The sequence below is a fragment of the Sorex fumeus genome, unplaced genomic scaffold, assembly GCF_029834395.1.
Source record: "Sorex fumeus unplaced genomic scaffold, SorFum_2.1 ptg000063l, whole genome shotgun sequence".
Taxonomy (NCBI): domain Eukaryota; kingdom Metazoa; phylum Chordata; class Mammalia; order Eulipotyphla; family Soricidae; genus Sorex; species Sorex fumeus.
The window spans coordinates 7842861-7870313 of NW_026606120.1; the positions used below are offsets into that span (position 1 = coordinate 7842861).

The 27453-nt window shown below is 46.6% G+C and overlaps 1 protein-coding gene and 1 pseudogene across 1 annotated transcript; both read right to left on the reverse strand.

The window, feature by feature from the left end:
• Nucleotides 1–495: 495 nt before the first annotated feature.
• INTS14 (integrator complex subunit 14) lies at nt 496–27453 on the reverse strand. The gene is made up of 11 exons (XM_056127399.1): nt 27205–27453; nt 25342–25449; nt 21471–21626; nt 20043–20161; nt 19474–19616; nt 16665–16757; nt 13625–13769; nt 11674–11807; nt 4740–4858; nt 2483–2548; nt 496–775 (listed from the first exon to the last, which is right to left on the reverse strand). Exons 1-11 carry the CDS (start codon nt 27424–27426, stop codon nt 524–526), a joined length of 1557 nt encoding a protein of 518 aa, XP_055983374.1. The 5' UTR covers nt 27427–27453; the 3' UTR covers nt 496–523.
• Nucleotides 3996–4077, reverse strand: LOC130036217 (uncharacterized; annotated as a pseudogene).

A 27453-nucleotide genomic window follows, 5' to 3' on the forward strand; every position in this document is an offset into this window, starting at 1 on the left:
ATGGCACTAGCCCGGGCAGGATGGCCACAGGAGCCATTGGTTCTCCAGAGAATATATCCACAGGAAATAAAATACTTTGTTTTCATTTTTTAAAAAGGAGAAACAGGAATCATTTATTACATAAATGGATGTTTTAAGGTTTCTTTCGCACGACATACTAAAAGCACCTCACGGTCCCCCCGAGTCTCTGCCCAGGTCCTCAGGCAGCTCTGGGCCTGTGCTCGCCAGCCCTGGGGTCGCTCATTCCAAAAACCAAAGCTTGCAGGTGGCTGTGGCTGAGAGGAGATTGTTGGAGGGGCCTGAGGGCCAGCTGGGGAGCTCCATGCCACCAGCCATGTCCTTCAGGCCTGTCACAGGAGCGCTTTGGGGTGTGAGAACTTGAAATCCCAGAAAACCCAAAGTCAGAGCCTGCGGTGAAGCAAGCCCCCTTGCTTCCCTTCTCGGATTAGCTGCAGTCACTCTGGGCTCGAGGTGGCAGGGAATGTCCCCGCCCTCTGTCAGCTTCACCTGGCTCCCAGGCACGTCACATCCTTTCCGCGCTGCTGCCCGAGAAGTCCGTGTGCAGCGGAGTGATGTTGTGGTCGTAGCGCACGTGGTCCGTGGAGCCGCTGCTGGCCAGCTTGAGCTGCTGGGCTGCGTGGGTGAGCTGGAAGGCGGCGTCGGGGTGCGCCGTGTCGGGCAGCAGCGTGCATTCCCGCTCCAGCATGTCCGCTACCCCCTTCAGCAGGTCCAGGAAGCCAAAAGCCAGCGCGGCCTTGCGCAGACGGTTCAGCTCCTGAAACGGGCAAAGGAGTCTCTGAGAGGTGCTCCTCCCCTGATTCCATCGGGCAGCGCCTCCCGCTCCACGGGGGCCAGAGAGAGGACCTCCTGGGAATCTTTACAGGGCCAGTCCCTGGGAACACTCCACATATCACTGCATTTGCCTCTCCTGGCATTATGGCGCCTCCTCACTGCCTGGGGTCTGCGGGAGGCCTGTGCCGAGCCTCAGGCTGGAGTCACAGTCTTCCTTCCACCCATGTGTAATGCTGTTGGGGATGAGCCCGTGGCTGGGCACTGAGGCAGTGGAGGGGCAGGGGGGGGCCAAGTGTCCGCCAGCAGCGAGCAGAGTGACCTAGAGCAGACACAGTCTCCGGTCTGCCCCAGTGCGGGCAGAGCCAGCGCGAGAGAACAGGCTCTGCCGCCGTCTGTGCGAGTGGGCCATAGGAGAGTTCAGAAAGGGCCAGAGTCCAGTTAGGGGGTGTGTGGGCCTGTGGGGAGTCGGGTGCCGCCTGGTGCTTTCCCACTGAACTCAGACTAAGGCTCTTCTTGATTTCACTGGCTTGCTGCAAGCACTTTAGAAGTGATGCTATCCTGGGACTGGAGATAGAGCCAATACACACACATTTTGTTTTATTTTGGGGTCATACCTGGTGATATTCAGGGCTAACTCCTGGCCCTGCACCCAGGAATCACTCCCCGCAGTGCTGAGGGATCATATGGGATGCGGGGATGGAACCTGATCAGGCAAGTGCCCTCCCCGCTGCACAACTGCTTGGGTCCTGAGCCAGTATTTTAAGATTAGAAAGTCAGGACACAGCTGACAACACGACATACTTAATTTAACTGCAGTCACTCAACTCAGCAGAAGGGTGGGAGAAAGCCTTCGTTGGACAGCAGTGCAAGAAAGTTCTGTTCAATCACCGTAGCAAGGAAAGATATGGCCAGGAATGGACTGGGTATCACATGAAGGCAGGGACAGAAGCGTGTGCTATTGGGGAGTAGTGCCATAATGGAGGAGGTTTTTTCCCCCTCCTTTGCTTTTGGGGTCAGACCTGCTTAGGACTTACTCCTGGCTCTGTGCTCAGGAATCACTACTGGTGGGATCAGGAGACGATGTAGGTGCTGGGGTTGAGCCTGGGTCTGTCATATGCAAGGCAAATGCCTCCTATCTGTAGGATGGCTTCAGCCTGGAGCAGGGTTATAAGGGGACAGTGATAGGAGACATTCAGGGCCATGGCCCATGTCTTCTTTGAGCTCTTCCCTCAGCCACTAAGCAGCACCAATACAGAACAACCCTTCCACGCAAACCGGACCACTTCGACATGGCAGTTCTGGGGGAATTTAGGACAGTGTGGCTATTCACTAAGACTTGGATCACATAGACCATACATGGGCATACAGACCATACATTTCTCCCCCCCTTCCTTTTTTTTTTTTTTTTTTGTAGATAATTGTTACTGAAACTCAAGAAAGATGTGAAGGGAGGGAAAACGAAACGTGTTCGAGAGAGAACACAGGCTTCTCCACAGTGGAAATAGGCGAGCTAGGAAACAGACCAGCTAGATATGTGTTCAAGGGAGAACATGGGTTTAAAGAGCGAGTCACTGAACACACATTTCTAGTCCCTATCAGTTTCTCTGGTGCCACAAGGCTGTTTGCGGAACCATTTATTTTTGGTACACACGTTAGGGCCCACCCTTTTCCATATAATACTGAATCTCACCTTATAGAATGTTTGTGTTTTTTCAGGTAGTTTTCTTGCATTTCTTAAAATCTTCTGTACATCAGTCTATAAGAGGGTAGAAAGAAGTCGGCATTAGAATTCCACTGTCAAAAAGGGGTAAGAACACAGAAGAATGGCTCTGCATGCTTCAAGAAATTAAAATGGGAACAGCTTTGGGTCAGATGAAGCTCCCTTCTGAATTAGTGTCACAGTTCAACACTGTTGTAAAGTACCTTCCTCCTGCAAGATTCCTGATGATAAATCCCTAGGGACAGAAATACATATGTCACTCAGAAAAATCTACAGCCTGCCAGCTGCTCTCTGACACAGGAGGCCAAGGTCATTCAATGGAGAAAGATTAGTTTCATCAACAAATACTGAAGTTAAGTTTAATCTTTATCTTACACCAGATCCAATTCACCCAAAGTGGGTCAGTCATCTAAAAGAATTCTGAAATGTTCACATTTTCCAAAGAAAATAGAGGCTGATCTTCATGATACTGGGTTCAGCAACTTGTTTTGTTTTTGGGCCACACCTGGCAGTGCTCAGGGGTTACTCTTGCTCTGCACTCAGGGAGCACTCTTGGGCTCAGGGGACCATATGGATGCTGGGAACTGAACCTGGGTTGGCTGCATGTAAGGCAAGTGCCCTCTCTGGTGTACTATGTAACGGTATATAACTTCGCAATTTCTTAGTAAGAGCACTAAACACTAAAAAAATAGTGGTTTCTTCTAATAAGAAACCTAGTTAATGAGCCAAGGGCATGAATAAATATTTCTTCAAATAACATACACAAATGGCCAATAAGCACATGAGAAAATACCCAAGGTAACAAGAATTTAGAGAAACGCAAATCAAAACAACAGAGGCATAACAACATACCATATGGCACTAGAATGGCAATTGGAAAAACAACAGATCAAGGATGTGAGATACTGAGAACTCAGAGAAAAATGATTCTTTATACGGTGCTGGTAGAAATGTAAAAATGATGTGGTCACTCGAAATACTCTTTGGCAATAGTTACCACAATAAAAGTAAGGAGCCAGAGCAATACAAAAAGAAAGAACAATTCAGGGGCTAGAGCGATAGCACAGTGGGTAGGGCGTTTGCCTCACATGCAGCCAACCAGGGTTTGATTCCCAGCATCCCATATGGTCCCCCAAGCATGGCCAGGAGTAATTACTGAATGCAGAGCCAGGAGTAATCCCTGAGCATCGCTGGGTGTGACGCAAACGAGAAAAAAAAAAGAATAATTCAGCTATCACTAGATGTAAAGATGCCTGTGAAGGCAGGGGTGAGGCGTGGCTGGAGAGGAGAAGCCAGCTTCCGCAGAGGCCTCTGTCTTCTCCAGGGCCTACATGGATCTTGCTCTCCACCTGGGGGCTTAGGAGAGACCTGCCGCAGAAGCAAGCTCTGCTGCCTGGGCTCTGAGTTCCCCCTCACTGGCTAGCTTGGACTAAATCACTGGAGGAGAAAAGGACAAAGTGCTCAAAGAAGAGAAAAAAAGCTCAAGATTTTTTGTTGTTTTCAGTTAGCAACAACTGTGCCTCGGATAAACCTCACTGGCTACGGTACTGCCACTGCGCAAAGCTGAGATTATTTTTCCAGAATAGGTATAAAGTCTTTGTCAGTGAGAGGAAATGTCACCGTGTCCCTTCCTAACAGCAGTCTGTCTTGGTCATATCAGTCTTAGTTCCCAGTGAAAGAGGTTCTGAGAATCCCAATGTGATGCCAAGGCTGAGGTCTGTTGTAGTGATGGAAAAAACAATCACGAGATTGTAATATCGTTCTCAAAATTGCACTAAAGAGAACACCCAGTACGTTTTTCAAACCTTACCATAAAACCCACTGCCAGGGGAAGGGGAGTCTGCCAGGAATGACATAACTCCTTTCTTTTGTCAGAGAAGAAAAGCCATAAACCCAACACGTTGTTTTGACCTTGGGAGCTTGAGGCTCAGAGCCAAACTGCTCAAATACAATTTCCATTTGGCCTTGGGTTCCTGGTACAATCGTGTCCCCATTTTTTTTTTTTTTTTTAGTATTGCTCTTAAATTCTGTACAAAACGGATTTGTTATAAATATGCCACTCTTACCCTAGGCTACAGTCAGGTACCTTTTGGAAATAAGGAAAAACGTTAGAAGCAAATGAATTACTAAATATCAAAGAAAAGGAAAATAAAATCAAATGCCCTCCTACAGTCAAGACTGTCTCCCCTTGACTCCAGTGGAAAATGCCAGGAAGAATAAGTCTTACCTGCAGGCCACTGGGTTTGATCCAGACAGTGACATTCTGGGCATAGCTTCGTTTGTTTTGGGGCTGCAGGGGGAACGGGCTCTTACTGTCATCGTCACCATATGGATTTTCTTTAGCATCTTAAGAAAAACAAATACATATATATTATATACTATATACACATACATGTTATTGAATCACCGTGAGAAACAGTTACAAAGCTTTGATGTTTGAGTTTCAGTCATACAATGGTCAAACACCCGTCCCTCCACCTGTGTCCCCAGTATACCTTCCCCCCTTCAATCTTCCCCCTGCCTCTATGTCATACAGTTTCCCCCATACTCTCTCTAATTTTGGGCATTGTGGTTTGCAATACAGATACTGAGAGGTTATCACATTTGGCCCTTTATCTACTTTCAGCACATATCTTCCCTCCCGAATGATCCCTTCAACCATCATTGACTTGGTGATCCCTTCTCTATTCCAGCTGCCTTCTCCCCCAGCTCATGAGACAGGCTTCCAACTATGGGGCAGTATTTCTGGCCCTTGTATGTCAGTCTCATGTTATTTTATATTCCACAAATGAGTGCTCTCATTCTCTGTCCCTCTCTCTGACTCATTCCACTTAGTGATACTCTCCATGTCCATCCACTTATAAGCAAATTTCATGACTTCATCTCTTCTAACAGTTGCATAGTATTCCATTGTGTAGATAATACCAGTTCCTTTAACCAGTCATCTGTTCTCGGGCACTTGGGTTGTTTCCAGATTCTGGCTATTGTGAACAGTGCTGCAATGAACATATAGGTGCTGATGTCATTTCTACTGTGCTTTTTTGCACCCTTGTGATATATTCCCAGAAGTGGTACTGCGGGGTCATATGGAAGCTCAGTTTCTAGTTTTTGAAGAAATGCCTGTATGGAAAACAAATATTCTTCTTTTTTTTTCTTTTTGCATCACACCCGGCAATGCACAGGGGTTACACCTGGCTCTGCACTCAGGAATTACTCCTGGTGGTGCCTAGGGGACCATATGGGATGCTGGGAATTGAACAGGGGTCAGCCACATGCAAGGCAAACGCCCTACTCGCTGTGCTATCCAGCCCTGGAAAACAAATATTCTTGAAGTGACATCTGGTGACACAATCACATCATCTTCCTCCAACTTTTAAACCCTTTGATGGCCCTAATTAACAAAGTACATTAAACTCAGTCCCATTGGGAAACTTGTCAGTCCGGATGGAGGGACATGAACAGTTAAGTTTGACCCATGAAAGGAAAAACTGGGGAGACAGAGAGCACCCCTGAGGTTCTGGGGCTGCTGCTGGCTCTCTGCTCAGGACTTGCTCCTGGGGGTGCTCAGTGGACCGTGCAGTGCTGGGGACAGAGCTGGGGTTGGCCAGGTACAGGAAAGGCAAGCCCCTTAACCCCGATGTCCTCTCCCCGGCCCGGTCTAATGCTTCTAACACTCATTTACTTATCTGCTCTAAATAATAGCGAGGAAAAATAGTATTTATGTATTTAAAACTACACACACATATGTCTGCATCTAGCAGAGCTGTACAGCCCTCTCAGATGGGCTTTCTGTCATGATGGAATTCTGCACTGAGCCAGTGCGGCAGCCACAGGCTTGCACGGTCACCAAACACTGATGTGGCGAGTGTGACTCAGAGCTCCGCTTCATTTTACTTTTTAATTTCAATGGCTTCGTGTGGCTTGTGGCCATGGATTAGATGGCTTAGGTCTAGAGACGGGAATGACCAAAAATGAAAAATCAGACACAATCTAATTAAGAGGGCAAAGGAAGCAGGGTTTGGTGACATACCTTCTCTTAGTGGCTTTCTATTTAACCTCTGAGACTTTGTCTGAGTTACTCCCCCTCCCCCAATTTTTACTGAGGCACCGTGACTTAAAACACCATTAATGACTGAGTTTCACGCATCGCAGTTCTAACACATACCCAGCACCAGAAGGGCCTCTCCCACCCATCCCACAGATGGTTTAACATGTGAATAAAACAAGTTTCTGCTTTTATACCTATTTCTGAAGCCAGTGAAACTGCCAGAAAATTACAAAGCACATGTCACATCTAATACCTCATTTTATCTTCATTATTACCACTTTTAGGTCTGGGCGTCAGAAAAGAATTTTCCTATGATTTCAAGAATTTAAGCTCCTTCCTAAATGATCCTGATGAAACCGAGAACTGGCCCAGTTTACCTGAACCAGAAGCTCTCTAGCCCTGGTTTGGCCCTTGGGGCCATGTCTCACACTATCTTCATCTCCTACCTCAGTGTCCCTCCCTCCTCTCCTCTCCAAGACATGACCGGCCCCGCTTTGCAGGCACAGCGCCGTGGAAATGTGTCATCTGGTAAAGCTGTTAGTCAGGCCCAATTGCCATCGTTCCCTCCCACACCACAGGCGGATTTTCCTTGCCACCGTCCATGCTGCTGCTCCTGCCAGCCGTGCTGACTCCCCCATTCATCTAGTCTCGATGGCTCACATGGCCATTCATTCATCATCTGCAGCAACGCTGCACTATCCACACTCACTGTGCCATAAACTGTGGCAAGAAGATGCGGTTTTTTTGGCTTCAGGGAACTTTATGAATAAAGAATATTTATAAAATTCCATGTACATGCTGCCCTACATACATGATCTATCTCCTTAAGAGCAGCCCCAGATGATCAGATATTATTAGTTTCTGTAAAGATGCGTAAACTGGGGCCACAGAAGGCATAGGCTGACCCTGACTTGATTCCTTGCATGCCCCCTTGAGCCCCGCCAGGAGTGACCCAGGTGAGCACCGAGCCAAGAGGAAGCCCTGAGCACTGCCAGGCGTGGCCCCCAAATTAAAATCAAAAGCGACTATACAAGAAGATGAGTAACTGAGGCCTAGGGAGGTGGGACTTGGACAGGTTTCATGCGGACTCTTCCTGGAGCAGTGTCAGAGCCAAAGTCTCCCACCACTGAGCACTGAGCCCCCGCTCAACCTTCCCTGCCTGCCAGGCCCACATCCTACTCACTTCCAGAAGCTGTCCCAGAGTCTTTTGGCTGAGTGATTTCTCTAGACCCTACATCTAAAAGACTCAGCATCAGCACCAAACGCTGCACCATGCAGCCACAGCCTACTTTTTTAGAGCCTATATGTGGAAAATGGCTTTTAATAGAAAGTAGTCAATTATGGAAAAAAAAAAAAACCCAGCAAAACTTTTACCAATAAGACTGACACTCTTAATTTCTTCTTCCTGTTCCTGAAGGAGGAAAATAAAAGTATTTGTGTTCCCTGGGATAAAGAACACGAATTAGCAGCCAGAAAATGCACCAAGCGCTCTGGATTGAAAAAACCAATAATGAGGTTCATTCTTCTGAGAACTCAGGGCATGAGTATGAACAGGAGGCTTGGAGTGCAGAGAAAAGGCCAGCGCGGGGCAAAGCCAGTGTCTGCTGGTCACCTCAACATTAGACTCTTAGGAGCCGGGAGTGCTGGAATACGAGGCTGCATCCTCTCAGGGAAACCAGAACTCGACATCGAGATCAATGATCCGCTGAGCTTAAGAGAGGCAGTGAAGACACTTCCTGATACACAAGCTTTAACATCACACAACACCAGGTAGCCTTTTCTCGGGAATTTTCAGAAACAGGAAGTGCATGGGAAAGGGATGAAGAAAGACTCTGGGTGGTAGCCAGGCAACAGGCGAACAGAAAAAGCCAGGCAACAGAAAAACAAGCAACAAAAATCAAAATGGAGGACTGGGTACGTGAAAAATAGCAGTGATAGTGAGGCTGGAGAGAGAGCACAGGGGGTAGGGTGCTTGTCTTGCAGGTGGCCTATCAGGGTTCCATCCTGGCACCCCATATGGTTCCTGAGCACCACCAGGAATGATTCCTGAGCACAAAGCTAGGAGTAACCCCTGAGCACCACTGGGTATGACCCCAAAACAAAACATCTTCTGAATTAGTTGGTCCACTCCTACCAATGTGGAAAATTTACCTGATTACACGAGTGTTCATGGCAGTTACACTAAAAACCCTGGTACACCTGGCACCAGAGATGGTACAGGGAGTGAGGCAGCGGCCCTGGTTTGGATCAGTGGTGCCACATATGGTTCCCCCAGGACCGTCAGGAGTCACTGAACAGAGCCAAGGAGAGTCCCCAGCACCACCAGGTATGGCCTGGACCCTACTCTACCCTCCCCTAAATAGCCTTCTTTATAGATGAATGGTTTTAAAAAATGTAGCACAATAGTGGGCTGGAGTGATAGCACAGCAGGTAGGGCGTTTGCCTTGAATGCGGCTGACTCAGCCCACCTGGGTTCAATTCCTCTGCCCCTCTCGGAGAGCCTGGCAAACTACCAAGAGTATCTTGCCCACACGGCGAAGCCTGGTAAGCTACCCATGGCGTATTCAATATGCCAAACAGAGTAAGAAGTCTCACAATGGAGATGTTACTGGGCCCGCTCGAGCAAATCGATGAACAACGGGAATACAGTACAGTACAGCACAATAACTGGGTAGCAGGGGCTGTAAATAACCTTTACTCATTTAACAAGGACCAGTCTACCCAAGAAGATGACCAAAAAGAATAGGAAATAACGTGATTCTGGGGTGAGAAGGTACAGGTATCAGTGGTGAGAAAACTAAGCAGTCATTCCTGAAACGTTAAAAAATACCAAAAATGGGGCTGGAGTGATAGCACAGCGGGTAGGACATTTGCCTTGTGGCCGACCTGGGTTTGATTCCCAGCATCCCATATGGTCCCCTGAGCACTGCCAGGAATAATTCCTGAGTGTATGAACTGGGAGTAACCCCTGTGCATCGCCAGGTATGACACCCTCCCAAAAAAAAAAAGAAAAATAAAAAAATAGCTATATGCTTGATTATTTAGAAGGGTAGTATAAACAACAAAGGAAAAAAATTAAGAGTTAAAATTGCTGCTTCTAGAAAAATTAATATAGGGAGGTATAAACAACAGTAGAATTTTACATGCTTTGCTTAATCAAAAAAATAGCAGCATGTACTATGTTTCAGCTGTGTGTCACTTTACATATGGTCCCTCAATACATTCTCTCAGAACTCCCTAAGACAGATTTTTTATCAACTATTACGCATTACAAAGAGGCTTATTTTTCTTTATTTCCTTTGTGGGGGAACGCCACACCAGCGGTGCAAAGGGATCACTCCTGGGGGAACTTAGGAGACAATCTGGAGTGCCAAGGATTGAACATGGGCTGGCCACATGCAAGGCAAATGCCCTCCCCGCTGCACTGTCACTCTAGCCCCTTCGTAAAAAGCATTAAGTAGGGCACTCAAGGCTTTGTCAACCTCTGAGAATTAAATAAGATAATTACTGGATTGGGCTGGAGTGACAGCACAGCGGGTAGGGCATTTGCCTTGCACGCAGCCAACATGGCTGACCCGAGTTTGATTCCTCCGCCCCTCTCGGAGAGCCCGGCAAGCTACCGAGAGTATCTCGCCCACACGGCAAAGCCTGGCAAGCTCCCCAGGACGTATTCGATATGCCAAACACAGTAACAACAGTCTCACAATGGAGACGTTACTAGGCCCGCTCGAGCAAATCGATGAACAACGGGAGGACAGGGTCTGGAGTAATAGTACAGCAAGTAGGGCGCTTGCCTTGCATGTGGCCGACCTGGGTTCTATCCCCAGCATCCCATATGATCCCCTGAGCACCACCAGGTATGACCCAAAAAGCAAAAAAAAAAAAAAAAGAAAAGAAAAGAAAAGAAAAGGAAAGAACAACGGGAGGACAATGCAGTGCAATTACTGGATTGTGTTTTGACAGTGCCTGGCACAAAGTCAAGGTCAGTGAAATGTTATTTTCCTTACTTCAAAGCAGAACAGACCTAGCGGGATGAAGGAGCATGACCATGAGGCAGTGCAGAGTGGCCGGTCTGAGTGGAGTGGAGTGCCATGTGCGGACCGCGCTTTGCAGAGGGGAGGAGCTGAGTGCTGGTGTGGGAGTTAGGACACGAGTTGGTGGCAGAGGGCTACACAGCTGGAGATGGTTAAGATTCAGTCGTTTCCTGGAGTGGGCTGGACAGTGCATCCGCTTTGGTGGGCAATAGTGATACTCTATCTTGAATTAGAATTGCGGTGTTGGAATTTTTGCTTTTGTTTCTGACATTTGTTTTTGTCCTTGGAGTTTTGGGGTCACAACCAGGAGTGCTCAGGGGCTGTTCCTGGCTCTGTACTCAGCAGTGATTCCTGGTGGTGCTCAGGGAACCGTATGTGGCACCAGGGATCAAACCTGGGGCAGGTTTCATGGAAAGCCAGCACCTTAACCCCTGTGCTATTTTTCCAGCCCTGATGCTCATTTTATTTTTTGCTTAAATGGTTCTTTTAAATTAGTTTTTCCTTTTAAAGGTGCTGTGATTTGCAAAGCAGATGCCAAATCCCTGTACTGTCTCTGGCCCCCACTGGTTCTAGATCTTAAACATCTTTGCACCGAGCCCACCCTCCACCGCTGTCCTTGTCCTGCACTGTCACTGCCCTAGGATGGTCATCACAGAGCTCTCACTACACAATGCCCTCAACTCTGGATCCACCTTTGTTTTGTTTTGTTTTGGGGTCATACCCAGTGGTGCTTAAGAGTTAGTCCTGATTCTGCCCTCAGGAATTATTTCTGGAAGACTCGGGGGACCGTTACGGGATGCCAGGGATAGAACCCAGGTCAGCCACATGCAAGGCAAGTTATCCATAGTTGAGTTTAATGCCTACAGTGTTCCAGCACCAATCCTAACATCGGTGTCAACTGAAATGTTGCTTTCCCCCAGGCTGTAAAGAGTTGAAGTGTCAAATGCCCCTCAGTTTTCCCACATACAGACCTGTCATTCCCTGCATGACAGGTCCTGCAGACCTCAGCTGCATGGTCAGAGCCGCGTGGAACAGCAGAGAGAACACATGGAGAAAGAAAAATCTCATGTCCAACATACCTGAAATAGGACCCAACTGGGCCATTTTCCCCAGCCAGGGGAGAGGTTCTGGGCCAGGCTCAAAGAGAGACATCATGAGATTTGACTTCTTCTTGCTGTCCGCTTGGGAATAGAGCATCCCCTGCCACTCAGGACTGCAGGGAGAGAAGACGGGAGATGTGAACACCATGGAGCTGTCGGGGAGAGTGAGCGCAGCCCGTGTTTCCCCGTCAGCTGTCTAGCTTCTGCTTAGAAATCAGGCCATCGCTTTCACTGAAGTGGAACCCTGTGCTGAAAATGCATACAGCCGCCAACTGTTCCTGTCATTCTCCTAGCACATACATTATTGTTTACACAAAATCATGCAGCTCAAAAGCAATCTTGAAATTGAGAGGAAAAAAAATCCTACCAGGTCAGCAATTAATTGTAGGAACAGTGAGGAGGAATAAGAGCTGATTATCTGTAATTTTTCTTTTTTTTTTTGCTTTTTGGGTCACACCTGGTGATGCACAGGGGTTACTTCTGGCTTATGTGCTCAGGAATCACTCCTGGCAGTGCTCGGGGGACCATATAGGATGCTGGGAATTGAACCTGGGTCGACCACATCAAGGTAAACACCCTACCTGCTGTACTATCACTCCAGCCCAAGAGCTGATTATCTGTAAGTGAAACTTCTGAGCCACTGCCCGAGACATCCAGAGCAGCACCTACATAGAAGGTGCCTAGCAGAGGGCACAAGGGCACGGGCTGGGGTGTTGTATCTGGCAAGATGATGCCCAGTGGAAACTACAATCTAGGGCTGGAGAATCCAGCGGGGAGGGTGCTCACCTGGCATGGCACCCCACATATTCCCCCGGCAACTTGAGAAAGGGCAGCGGAGGATTTGGCCAAGTCTGAGACTGTCGGGAAGGGCCTCCCCAGAAGGTGGGCCCAGAGCAGGGTCGAGCTGGTAGGGTCCTGGCCCTGTCAGTGAGGGAGCATGGGGCCCTGAGGCACTCAGGAAGGCAGGGAGGCAGAACAGCAGTTTCTCCTGTCCCGTGTGCTGGGATCAGATGAGCTGACAGATGTCGGGCGGTTCCTAAGCTGTTCTCTGGCCCCAGCTTAGTTTTCATTGGGTTGCCCCTTCATTTGACAGGTGAGGAGTTAACAAATACTGCGTGAGATCTGATAGCAAGCTGGGAGCAATGCTCTAACACTGAGGTTCCCAAGTATTATTTGGCCTGCCCCTTCTTTTTCAGGGGGAAAAATAATCAGCTTCCCACCCTGGAAAACCACCTTCGAGTGAGCCAAGAGATGAACCTCCCAATGGGACCCATAACCGCCACCTTCTAGCGCCCCCTGGTGGGCGGGGAGGTCGCCTGCTTGGGAAACAGTTCAGCAGCCAGGGCTCTTGCATCTCAGTAAGCAGGTGCCTGAGAAAGGTACTGGACCCAAGTGATGCAGTAAAAGGTCACTCCGGTCATGCTCCAGGAGATGGTTTAAAGAGAAGTTTATGCGTTGGTGAAAGGTGGGAAGGGTAGGGCAGGGAGAGGAAAAAGGTGATAAGATCTTGTTCTTTTTCTAAATGTTTGGGCCATGCCTGGTGTATTGCTTGGGGACCACATGGGGTGCTGGGGATGGAACCTGGGCCAGTTGTGAGTAAGGCAAGCACCCTATCTGCTGTACTATTTCTCCAGCCCAGACGAAGACCGACTTCGGAAAGATCCAGGAAATACTTCGCTTTGTAAATGGAAGCCGGGGCTAGAGTGATAGCACAGCGAGTAGGGCATTTGCCTTGCACGCGGCCTACCCGGGTTCGATTCCCAGCATCCCTTATGGTCCTCTAAGCACCGTCAAGAGTAATTCCTGAGTTCAGAGCCAGGAGTAATCCCTGAGCATTGCCAGGTGTGACCCAAAAAGGAAAAAAAAAAAAATGGAACCCCCCCCCCCCCGCTTCCACTTTTTTCAAGCAAATGTGAACAGAAGCTCCTACCCTAACTGAACAATTGCCACCATTCCTTCCACTTTTAGGCTGCCATGAAGCAGGACACAGAAGTTGGGTATTTTGCCTGCAATCTGATTGGCGGAATTCTCATCTTCGTTGTCATCAGTTATGCCAGTGCCCACCTCATCGCCCTCTGTGGAAAGAAAACAAATCAGACTGAGCTCAGTGGCACAAAACCCAAGCCCCTGTCATACTCCTGCTGCTCTGGTCTTGGAATGAAGTTATATAGAGTTTCAAAGGAGCGTCATGATTAAGTATGAAAAATTCAAATTCTGTCTTCCAAGTTCAAGTAGAAACCAATTTTCAAATTTTACAAATTTTATTTATACAAAATATCCAGAATATAGAGACAGAGAGGATCTCCGTGGTTACCTCAGCTGAGGGAGCTGGGGGCCTGGCTGGTCGGTGGTCAAAGGGTCTCTTTTTGGGGTGCTGAAACTCTGTAATGCTGGTTCACTTTTAAACTCAGTTGTAAAATAATACAATGATAAGGAATACATTTATAACTCTGTAAATATACTAAAAACCACTGAATTATACGCTAAATGGTAAAACATAGGGTGCATAAATTATAACTCAAAACTCATTTTCCACCACACAAAAATGCGGGTCTCCCAGTTTCTTTCCCTTCTTACTTCTTTTTTGGGGTGTGTGTGTTTAGGCCCCACCTGGTGATGCTCAGGAGTTACCTCTGGCTCTACGCTCAGGGATCACTCCTGGCAGACTCAGGGACCATATGGGATGCCAGGGATGGAACCCAGGTCTGCAGCGTGCCAGGCAAGCACCCTGCCCATTGTACTGCGGCTCCTGCCCCTGAGTCTTCCAGTTTTTACTGGGCTACTCTCTGTGGAGTCCAGGCGCCATCAAAATAGAGCTGAGACATCAAGAGTGTTCTCAATGCACAGTTCCAGGCAGCACCTGGGTGGGAGTTTAGAGGTAACGAGCAGCCCCTCCACATACCTGGTGAGAATCTCCTGCCCAGGCCTCCCATACTCTCTGCCACAGGCGACTCTTCCTGCGACGAGCTTCCTTGCCACTCAGTTTTGTTCAGTGTCTGATGTGCCAGCAGCGCAGCCCTTCTGCGCCCCCTCCGCCTCCTATTTCTCCCCTCTCCTCCACAGAAACTAGCCACTTCCTCCTTTCTTTTTTTTGGCCCACAACCAGTGGTGCCTGGGGACTGTCCCAGGCTCTATGGAAGTTACTGGAAGGACCAAGTGGTGCCAGAAATGAAACCAGAGCTGTCACAGGCCAAGCATGAGTTTCAGCCTCTGTCCACTGCAGGCAATTCACCTGAGCCTGCAGAATCCCTCCAGGACTGCAGGGCTTACGGAAAGCTGGCTGCTAGCAATATGAAAAACAACCAGGTAGCTAAAGCATAATAACCACAATACACTATGTGCAGCAGCATGTCAAAGAACTGCACATGGATGACTGGGGGTCAGGAAACTGAGCACTAGACAGAGGTAACTAGGAGTGATCTTGACCTGAGAAGCAGAGACCTGAATGGCTTCTTGAAAAACTAGTGAATAAAAAGCAGATGGAGGGCTGGAGAGATACGTCAGAGGTAGTAAGGCGCTTCCTTGCACATGCTTGAACCCAATTCCATTCAGTTGGGTCCTGGCACAGCATATGGTCCCCTGTGCACCCCCAGGAGTGACTAATGAGCACCGAACCAGATGTAACACCAACATACGCCTGGGTGAGTCCAAACCAAAGCCAAACAAAAAAATGAAAGGTAAATTTAGAATAGAGAAGTTGAAAGATCCAGAGATGAACATTCTCTAGAGCTGCTAGAACTGTGGGCCATGACTTATGATCCCCACAAGCATACTTCAGTGCGAGGCTTCATTCACCTGTCCATTGTGCGGCGATTGCTGAGTATTTACTACATGCTAACTACTAGTAGAACAAAAACAAATACAATCCTTTTCCTTTTCCTTTTGAAAACCTTTCTGGGTGCTGGAGTGAATAGGACAGTGGGCAGGGCTTTTGCCTTGCATGCGGATAGCCTGGGTTTGATCCCTGAGCACAGCGCTAGGAGTAACTCCTGAGCATTGCTGGATACGGCCCCAAACCAACCATCCAAACTAAAATGAAAACAACAAACAAACAAACACTGTCCTCCCGTTGTTCATCGATTTGCTCCATTTTGAGACTTGTTGTTACTGTGTTTGGCATATTGAATACGTCACGGGTAGTTTGCCAGGCTTTGCTGTGTGGGCGAGGTACTCTCAGTAGCTTGCTGGGCGGGCTCCCCGAGAGAGAGACTAAAATGAAACTAACATGAAAGCAACAAAAAGCCAAAAATGAAAAACCCTTCATGACTTCCACAGGAAACTCTCTGAGAACAACTCTGGCTTTCTCAGTATGTCTCCCGGGGATAAATGGAGTCCCGGCTGAGGAATAAAGCATGCTCTCATCTGAGGAGAAGGCACTTCTCTCCTTGGGCATTACGGGGTCAGGGGCTGCCCTGCTGGCATGATGCCGAGTCCCGTCTCCAGCATGGCACGCAGGCTGCACACCATCCTGCAGCACTGTGATCCCCAGAGCTGAAGCTAAGCACGTGATCTCTAGACACCCCAGCCAAGTGTGGAGGCCCCTGCCCAGCCATCGCAGTGGCAATGATGACGGCAGGGGAGGGAAACAAGACTTAACATGGCAACACGCAATAAATGTGTGCTAGAATGCTTCCGACTGTGTCAAGTTGGATAAGCTTCTGCGTATTAGGCTACACTTCATTTAAAATCATCCATCCAGGAAGATCCAGAGACAGCCCAGTGGGAATCTTTGCAGGAAAGAGGTCCGGGTTCAGTCCCCCGCATTATTTGTCTCAAGCACCGTTGGGAGTCCCGCGGAGCACCGAGCTGGAACTAGAACTGAGTGGTGCCCCCAAACGAAACAAAAATCTGTCCAATAACTTCCTTCTCCCCTAACTCTGAAAAATGAATTATACGAGCATCTAGTAATTCAGAAAACTTTAGATAATAAGGTCTCCTCACATGTGTCGGTGGGACAGCAAAGGGCTCACCTTTGTTAAGTGCTATCGGCAGGACCAGATGTCTGGACAGAACTGGGGGACTTGAAATATCAGCGACATCAATGAATCCCACTATTTCCAAATCTGAAAGAAATGAATCAGCAGAGAATGAATTTATAATTGAGAAAGCTGTTTGAGAGTTCACAAACATGTTTATGTAAAAATCTTCACGTGAGGAATTCAAATATGAAGACTAGGAAGGTTACTGGAAATTTCTCTGTCCAACATTAATATCTGCTTCATAAGTATCTCTAGAAATAACAGTAATTGCCTGTTTTTTAGCTGGGGGGTGTGGGGGTGTCACACCCAGCTGTGCTCAGGGATCACTCCTGATAGGTTTTGGGGGCTCTGGTGTTGCTGGAATAAGAACCTGGGACAACTGCATGCAAAGCAGTGCCCTACCTGCTGTGTCATCTCTCTGGTCCCCCAATAGTTGTATTTTAATGAATTTAATTTATATGACAAGCCAGGCTTGAGGCTGGGTCTGTCAGTCACAGGCACTCACGCCACAAGAGGGCGCTGTAATCCAACACTTCCACAGCGGCTCCTAAGAGCAGTCCTCGCAGGGTTAAGTTTCTTCATTAACTTTCTGTGAGGAAGAAATACATTCTCTACAAAACCAAGGTAGGAACAGTCTAGGTATGACAATTGTTTCCTTGATTTGTAGACGCTATATTAAAGACCAAATTGCAGAAAACAACAACAAAAAATTGTCATACAACGTGCTTTTTGGGGGGCCTCTATAGCTGTGATCTGGGCGCCCACGAGGCCTCTTCAGTGACACTCAACTCAGCTGTGTGAGCCTGACTCTCAGTGCTCCATCCCAGCAATGCTGAGGGGCCACAAGGGGCCACATGGTGCCAGGAATAAAACTTAGGGCTTTGTGCATGCAAGGTCTGTGCTCCAGCCTATCTCCCAAGTCTAAACCAAAGCATTTCTTAAAAGGCTTTCTTGGAGCCAGAGAGGTAGTGCAGTGGGTAGGGAGTTTGCCTTGCACACAGCTGACTGGGGACCAGAATCCCATATGGTCCACTGAGCATCGCCAGGAGTGACCCCTGAGCACAGAGCCGTGAGTAAACATTGATCATCCGGGCCAGAGCGATAGTACAGCAGGGAGAGCATTTGCCTTGCACGTGGCCGACCCAGGTTCGGTCCCCGGCATCCCATACCGTCTTCTAAGCACCGCCAGGAGTGATTCCTGAGTGCAGAGCTAGGAGTAACCCCCGTGCATTGCCGGGTGTGACCCAAAAAGCCAAAACCAAAACAAAACCTAACCAAAACAAAAACACCATGAGCATTGCCAGTGTGGTCCCAAAACAAAAATACCTCCCACTTCGATTATATAAATAGTATAAAATCCTGGAGCCTAAAAATACACTAAAAATGGTAAAGAAAAATATAGTCACCATTAAAGGAAACTTCTATTAATATCTTATTTCTTTTTAATTTTTCTGGATATAAACATGCCCATATTTTCAGGACCACGGTGAGCACACGGCACCTCTGACTCGGCCCTGCCCCTCTAAAGATCTGCTGTTATGGGTTGCTGAGGGGACAGGGAAGGGCCCTGTTGGGAAGTGCTGGCACTCGGTGGTGGCTGTGGTGTGAGAATGCTGGACCCCTCAGCCATGTAAGTCCTGCAGGTGCTGGAGGCTGAGTTTGGTTCCCAGTAGTCCTGTATCCAGACTTGGTGGTTCTAGCATCACGCTGCTGGGCCTGAATGCAGGACAGTCGGGCCTACACACACACACAGACACATACACACAGATACACAGACACACACACACACACACACTGCAAACTGCTTGGAAGCCAAAACAGATAAATAGAAAAGCAACATCAACAATCATATTCTTTACATTAAAAGAAATCTTGACTTGAAAAATTTTAAACATTTGTGCTCATAACCACATGAGTTATGATTGCTTAGGGCCCGACTATCGAGAGATAGTCCAGAGGTTAAGATGCTTGTGTGTCATGTGGCTGACTCTGGTGTGACCCCCAGCACGACTAGTCCCCCTTGCACTGCCAGGAGTGATTCCTGAGCACAGAGCCAGGAGTAAGCCCTGAGCATTGCTGAGTGTGGTGCAAAAACAAAAACAGTAAGAAAGCTTCAGTATTTTGTATTTTGTCTGTCTGGTCAGCTGTCGCGCAGTGGAAAGGAGGACACCTTATTCCTACACCGCTGGGGGGTAAAGCCACGAAAGCACAGTCTTCCCTAAATATGTCTGCTGCATATTTAGGAGGCAATGGTGAAGGAGGTAAAGGTATGTGCGACCAGGAAGTAAAGGCATGTACCCTGCAGATGCTGACCCTAGTCCAACCCCCAGCGCCAACCACAAGCCATCAGCACTGAAGCCTCGGGCCATGTACTGAGCATAGCACCATTTGCAGGGGCTCTGCGGCCTCCTGAGCTAAGGAGACACCTCTCTCTCCCGCCTCTAAGTATCTATCCATGAGCTAAATTAACATTTACTGTGCATTTAATTTTACCACTAATTGCTGGAACCATCACCCACTGACATCTACAAAGCATTAGGCTGAATTTACAATTCTTCCTTCCCTCCTGGATAGAGAAAAGTAAAAGAGAGTCAGAAAAAAAGTCATCAGGAGGGCTAAGAAGTTTTTAGAAGGAGGATAAGTTGGTAGAGGGTGTGGGCTGGAACCTGATCATCAATAGTATTGGGAATCTCGGTGTCTAAAGAGGGAGGGAGGGAGGGAGGGAGGGAGGGAGGGAAGGAAGGAAGGAAGGAAGGAAGGAAGGAAGGAAGGAAGGAAGGAAGGACCTTTTGAAAGTTACCTGTGTTGATGACTTTAGGGATGGGGTCAATCTCCTCATCAACAACAAAAGGCTCGGGCCTGGGGAAGACCTGCACGTCGGCAGTGAGGTGGCCACACTTGAGAACGGCGTGGAAAGGCGTGTACGCCAGATCGATCAGCTTTCTGGAATACCACGACAAACGGTGATGGGCAGAATTCATCAGATATAAAAATGTAATTTTTCCCCCCAAGATGCCAAGTTTATTTTCCCTTCAAGCTGACACCAGACTAAGATAGAGTCAGCTGTGAAATGGAGCTGAACTCATTTCTGGGGAGGGCATTTCAATTCTGAAACGCCCCGCAGCAAGGTGATCTTTAAAATTGCTGAGTCAAGGTAAGGAAGTCAATACCCACCGACACTAGAGGTGTATTCGTGTTTGCTTTAAAAGGGAATGAACTTTGGAAAAATCACTAACACAATGACTGGATCTGAAAATGCGCACGGGGGAAATGAAATGTCACGATAAGAAATATTCAAGTGGATATTACTTTTCAAATTTCGATACTGAGTTGTAAGGAAGACCAAGAAAGCCCTAAGCATGTACTCACCCAAACATGGACTGCACGTTTTTCAAGCACAAGGGGCCGTCAATAGTAAAAATCTGCCCTTCGCCATTGTTTAAATCGATGAGTCGTTCAAGGCAGTCCAAGGAATCAGTGCTCTGGAGCTATAAAGCAAAATGGATGACTTGATCCAAGTGGCAAAAACAACAGTTTATAATCGATAGACACAGGTCACACCCTTCACAATAACATGGGCAATTACTGTAAGGGAGGAATTAAAATAAAATTTGTTTATGGGCAATACTTGGCAATGCTCAGGGGTCACTTCTGGGCTTTGTTCTCAAGAATCACTCCTAGCAGGTTTGGGGTACTGTATGGGGTGGCCGGGGATCAGACCCAGGTCACCTGTGCGTAAGGTCAGTGCGCCTTACCACTGTACTAAGGCTCCAGTTCCCAGAATATTTTTTTAAATATGAGAAGAAAATAGGCATGACCTTTTGATTCAAGGTTACAGGAAGGGACATTTTGTAAAATGACACCATGTAAAATGAAATGACCCATTTCATTCAGAAGTAGTTGTGTTTTCCCCACAAATGGTTTCTAACTTTTTTTGTTAAGAATCATCATTACCAACATTTTATAGAAGAAAAACTGAAATGAAGAAAAGTCTAAAAAATATTTTCCCGGGGCCAGAGCGATAGCACAGCAGGTAGGGCGTCTGCCTTGCCTGTGGCTGACCAAGGTTCAATCCTCGGCATTCCATATGGTCCCCCAGAACCGCCAAGAGTAATAATTCCTGAGTGAAGAGCCCGGAGTATCCCCGGAGCATCGCTGGATGTGACCAACCCAAAAAGAAAAAAAAAAAATTTCCCAATTAGATGGGAAAACTAGGAAGCAGATTAAAAAAAAAAAACATACAGCAGAGTAATATGAAACTACCAAATCAAAGCATAAATCCACAAATATTTCTTGGAGAATGGACTTAGGAACGTGAGGTGGGGCTGGAGCAATAGCACAGCGGGTAGGGCGTTTGCCTTGCATGCAGCTGACCTGGATTCAATCCCCAGGATCCTGTATTGTCCCCTGAGCACCGCCAGGAGTGATTCCTGAGTGCAGAGCCAGGAGTAATCCCTGAACATCACCGGGTGTGATCCAAAAAGCCAAAACAAAGAATTCATGAGGGAAATACTTAATGATCCCCACCCCTAAAATTTCCAATCTCTATTATCTGAAGGTCCCTGTGGGAAGCAGATGAACAACAACTCCAGTTTTCAGGCTCTCCAAAGGACCAGTACACTAACCCTTTAAAGAACCTGAGACCAATTTTTCAAGTATCATTATAGAGACAAACACTGGCTGAAACCAGCAGAGGCCAGTGAGACAGCGAAGCAACTGAGTATTCATGAGGTATAGTAAAAACTGGACAAAGTCCTCAAGTGTATCTAACTGAAAAGGCTTAGTAAAAAGCACTACCTCTTCCAAATTTGCCATGCACATGATGTATAACTTAGATGGAAAAGGAAAAGGAAGCGGAAATCTGCTATTCTCACTTCTCTGACTGTGGGTCGCGAGAGAATGCCTCAGTGACCCTCTCCCGATGCCCAGGCAGCCGTCAGTCACCAGGACAACCTGTTGGTGAAAGATAAAATGCAGTTAGCGAATGGGCCAAAACCAGCCTCTTGAGCACTGCTTTTACCTCCCCCAGGGGCACGGACATGGAAAACCCTACCTGCAGGGTTACAAGCAACCAGGGAAGAAACCTCAAAAACATCTGTCCAGTGAAAGATGACACAAAAAATACATATTGTATACATCTTAAAATAAAAATTTAAATTTGTTTATGTGACGTTCTGAAACATGAGAAATAAAGCAAAAATAAACAAGATCTGTGGAGCATGGGATATTGACTCTACAGGGACATAAGGGAAGTCTGTGGAGTGCTGGAAATTCTCTGCAGCTTAACTGGAGGGGTCGGTACAGAACTGTACTCCTCTGTCACAGTTTGGCGTATTTTATTGTATTGTAAAGGTAAAGGTAAAGGTAAAGGCCCTCCCGTTGATCGTCGATTTGCTCGAGCGGGCCCAGTAACGTCTCCATTGGAGACTTTGTTGTTACTGTGTCTGGCATATCCAATACTCTCGGTAGCTTGCCGGGCTCTCCGAGAGGGGCGGAGGAATTGAACTCAGGTCAGCCATGTTGGCCACTTGTAAGGCGAACGCCCTACCCGCTGTGCTATCGCTCCAGCCCATATCGTATCAAAAAACAAAAACAGCAACAACAAACCTAATTAGGAACACAAAAAGACTTTCATCACGGATTCTGAGTTATATTTAACACTAGTGTGTGCTCTGTGGAAACAGGATGTCATGCTAAGGCATCAGAGCCAGGCGACCCAGGCGCCCACCTCAGAGCCTTCCCAGGAAGCACCATCAGAGCACGAGCCATCATACTTTCCATAATCCAAGCATATTTACTTATTTTTATTTGGTCACTCCCAGCGATGCACAGGGGTTACTCCTGGCTCTGCACTCAGGAATTACTCCTGGCGGTGCTCAGGGGACCATACGGGATCCTGGGGATTGAACCCGGGTCGGCCGCATGCAAGGCAAACGCCCTACCTGCTGTGCTATCGTTCCAGCCCCTCAGCAATGTGCTTATAAAAAAGGTATTCAACCACAAACGTACAAGACCTCTAATGTGGATTCTTTTTTTGTTGTTTGTTTTGGGGCTACCCCTAGTGGTGCTCAGTGCTGGGGACAGAATCTGGGTAGGCTGCGTGCCTTCCTCCTGTACTATTTCTCTGGTACCAAATCTTTTTTTTCTTTGGAGGTGGTGGAGGTTTGAGGGAACTCACACCTGGCAGTGCTCAGGAGCTACTCCTGGCTCTGTGCTTAGGAGTGACCCCTGAGGGTGCTCTTGGGATCATATGGGGTGCCAGAGGTTTGAACCCTCTTGTATTGTATCTCCTAAAATGGATTCTTAATCAGCATATAATCTGAAAAAAGGTCAGCAAAATGCACCAATAATATATAAATCATTTTCTTTTCCTGATTGCTTCAAAGTGAGCCAGAGGATGGGCTTTGTAGGTTCTAAAGAGGAGAGGGACTTTCCTCAAGCTTGTCCAGCCTGGGAACTTGATAAGAGCAAGTCTTTAAGATACTATTGGGCAGCTGAACCAGGTGAAGTGCAAAGACTGGCACTTTCTCCTCAAGAATCTCCTCATGGGGCTGGAGCGATAGCATAGTGGGTAGGGCATTTGCCTTGCATGTGGTCGACCCGGGTTTGATTCCCAGCATTCCACATGGTCCCTGAGTACTGCCAGGAGTAATTTCTGAGTGCAGAGCCAGGAGGAACCCCTGTGCATTGCCAGGTGTAATTCAAAAACCAAAAACCAAAAAAAAAAAAAAAAAAAAAAGGACTCTCCTTATGATCTAGAGGGACACAACCTTTTGGAAAGACAGTCAGTTGGCCGCAGGATAATTCACTTCTCTAGGCATCAAAAACTGCTATAATAATAACTTACTTTACTACTAGTTTTATTTTTCCCTCAGATGCTCTGTGATGAAATAGTTCATGAAATATCAAAACAAAACAGACTTTACTCAGATAACAATAAAGACATAGTCCAAAAACATTCAAAAGACTAGTAAAAAAAATTGTCCATTGGATTGGACCAGAGAGACAGCCTGGGGATAAGGGGCTTGCCTTGCACATGGCTGATGGCATTCAATCCCTGGCATTCCTAAGAGTGATCCCCGAGCAGGGGCAGGTGTGGCCCCCAAAATCCAAAATAAATTGTACATTAATTCTTCCTTTGGTAAAAGAAGAGAAACATAAATCAGGTAGAAGTTTTTGTGGTGTGAAGGTTGGGTCTACTGTATTTCCTGAGTTTCTTCTCTAAAATCACTGACGGTGGAGCAGAACAAACTGTGCTAGGGTGGGGGTTTCCAGAACACAGCCTATGCTCGGCATAAGCGAGGCCCAGGGTTTGAGTCTTGGCACAGCATAGCTCCTGTACATGTCAGAAAATGTACAAGCATGGGGCTGGAGAGACAGTATAGTGGGGAGGGCATCTGCCTTGTATGGTTAAGCTGGGTCCGATCCCTGGCGTCCCACATGGTTCCAGAGCACCACCAGGAGTGATCCCTGAGTGCAGAGCCAGGAGTGAGCCCCATCACAGGCAGGTGTGACCAAAAAACCAAAAACCAACCAACAAAAAAGCACCTAAGGCAAATGTTGCCATGAGCACCTGGGATTCATTATGAGGTTAGTTTTGAATACATTTTTTGGTTGTTGCACATTCAAAACACTTTTACTGTTACCAAATTTTCAAATATGTCCATATTGAGTTACATACAAGGCCCATCGTTTAAGAAGCTAGGGTCTAAATAAACACATTTATTCACTGTCTTTGGTTGCTTTGCTTTCAGGCTATGCTAATTATTTACTATAAGTATCAGCAAAGCTTAAGGTACAGGAAAAGTTTGATAATTCCTGTTGTAGCACTGCACTGTAGCACTGTCGTCCCGTTGTTCATCAATTTGCTTGAGTGGGCACCAGTAACATTTCCATTGTGAGACTTGTTACTGTTTTTGGCATATCGAATATACCACAGGGAGCTTGCCACACTCTGCCATGTGGGCAGGATACTCTCGGCAGCTTGCCAGCTCTCCGAGAGGGAGAGGAATCGAACCTGGGTTGGCCGTGTGCAAGGCAAACTCCCTACCCGCTGTGCTATTGTTTCAGCCCAATTCCTATTGTAAACTATAATAATTTTCCTTTTACCAGTTTTCTGTTATGCTTCTACATAATACCTACTTATAGCAATTCTCTTATACTAATTCTTTTTTTCTGCAATCATCTTTACTCTGATGTAATGTGGACTTACTGTGGACTCAAAGGGGTGATAAATTCCTAAATATTCATATTTCTCAGTTTTTATGTATGCAAATATTTGAGGGGGCTAAGACTTTATTAAATGCATGCCAGAATGAGATAACAAAGACCGACTATACTGTACTACTCTTTATAATTCTATCACCGAAAATTATAAACAACCCTTTCAGGGAGTTTTAATTCTAAAATTCCACTGTGAGCTTTTTTGTTTTGTACAAACAATACTAGTTTGCAGTAATATCAATTTGCTAGGCATATGCTTTCCAGAGGGCATAATTCTGCTGCTTTCTTAAGCATATTAGTGTTGATTTAGGACCCCCTTAAAGAAAATACCAATAGGGTTTAATGCATTTTGTGGAAATTACAATTCACGCTGTGTCAAGAGCCTGGAGAAAAATGGAAGCACCTTGGCGGTTAACTTAGGGCCATGGAAAAGAACTGATACTACCTGGCAAGGAATGGCGCCGCCCCACTCCTGCTGGACAACGCTGCAGACGCCAGCCAGCGCCGACTCCAGGCATGTCTTGTCATGATCGTCCATATTACTGAGTGCCTCCTGGGTGGATGCAGGGAAAAAAGGCTTATTTTTTTTCTGTCTTAATTTGTTTTCAGAAAACAACATAGGACGTTTATAAACACTCATAAAACAAGAATGAGATACTCTGTTTTTGGAAGACCAAAAGTACAGGATCTTAAAACCAGAGAAATAGACTTCCTCATTAAAGAGCATCATTCAAGAATGTCCCTAGGTTCTATTCTGTCACCAGGTGAGTGTGAATGACCCAGCAAGTCCATGTGATGAACACGAGGCCTTAAGGGAATGAGCAAAGTGACTTTTTTAGACACATCACAAAAGTCAAGACAAAATTTACTGAGTGCAATGATCCGTTACACACCGTTCCAGGCACTTTACACATGCATTTAATCATTGTGATGCCCTGTAAGGTATGGATTCGCCTGCTTTTAAAATGAGGAAACTAAGCTAGAGAATAACTAAGCAACTTTCTAGGTTTTCTACTTGAAGGCGGCAAAGTCTACCTAGGAACCTGGTATCTGACTCTGTACTGTTGATCTTAACTATCACTCTGAACAACCTATGTGGCAATTCTCTAAGCTTTATGCTGCAGAACAACACAGATTTTTACTGTACTCACAGAAAAATGCAGAATAATTTTTCAAAGCTTTGAGTTCATTAAAAAATAAAACAAATGAAATTGTACTACTCCTACAAAATCAACCATGTTGATCCCAGATTTATACACTGCCAAAAAATTATTAAAACTATTCGGTTTAATTCCACAAGCTTTTACTGACTATGGCAATTCAACCCTCTGGAAAATATTAATGATTTAGAGCTCTGAGAAATTAAATTCTTTGGAATTATACGAACATCACCTGTGGAAGAAGCACTACTAAATGAGGTTTAAAATGATGAATTCCAGCATGTAAAAATCAAAGGCTCTTTGTTGGGGGATGAATATAATTTTGGGGGGGCCAGAGAGAGAGTTGAGTGGGCCAGGCATGTATGCTCTGCAAGATTCAATCCCTGGCACTGCGTGGTTCCATGAGTACCAAGGTAGGAGTAACCAGAGCTCTACCAGAATTGGTTCCTCCTTTCCCCCAAATAAATAAAGATAAAAAAAATTTTGAATTGTTCTAGCAAAGGTTTTTTAAAAATAGAAATAGCTATTTTTTATTTTGTCGAGTTTTATGGAAAAGGAGAAAACGATAAAGAGTTAAGGAACTGGGGCTGGAGTGATAGTACAGTGGGCAGGGTGTTTGCCTTGCATGAGGCCAACCTGGGTTCAATTCCCATCATCCCATATGGTCCCCCAAGTACTGCCAGGAGTAATTCCTGAGTGCAGAGCCAGGAGTAACCCCTGAGCATTGCTGGGTGTGACCCAAAAAGCAAAAAAAAAAAAAAAAAAAAAAAAAAAAAAAAAGAGTTAAGGAACTTACTGAACATAAGATTGTACAATACATCATGAGATGCTCTCTTTTTCACAGAGAATTTCAGAAAACCAAGAGAAAATAAAATAACAACTTAAGGCTCTAACTCATAGCTCTACCAGAGGCATAAGGCCAACTGATTGTGAATCCTTCTCTTAAAAGCTAGATCTGATACCCACAAACTATCATCAAGTAATTTTAAGTTCTAAATATTCAGTGCAATAAGAAAACATCATTTATTCTCTATTGAGCTGAACCTGATTGTAGTTTAGTGGTAAGATGTAAACCCCAGAGGTAGGCTCAATCCTTGGCACCAAAAGATGGAGATAAAAAGCCCTTCTATGCACAGTTATTTTTGTACCTGCAGTGTGTTATAATCTCTTGTGAAGGGGACCATCAGCTCCCAGAGAGAGGAGAAAACCACCAGGGCTGTAAACTCGAGCTTGTAATTTGTGGCCATGTGCTCAAACAGCATGGTCAAGCCGTGGGCTGCGAGGTGCTTGCGCTGATACTCCTCGGAGCCCTCGATGGACACAGGCCGGGTCATGGAGAGGGAGACGTCCATCACCACCACTGTTGGCATGATGACGAGCCCGGCGGTCCTGCTCGG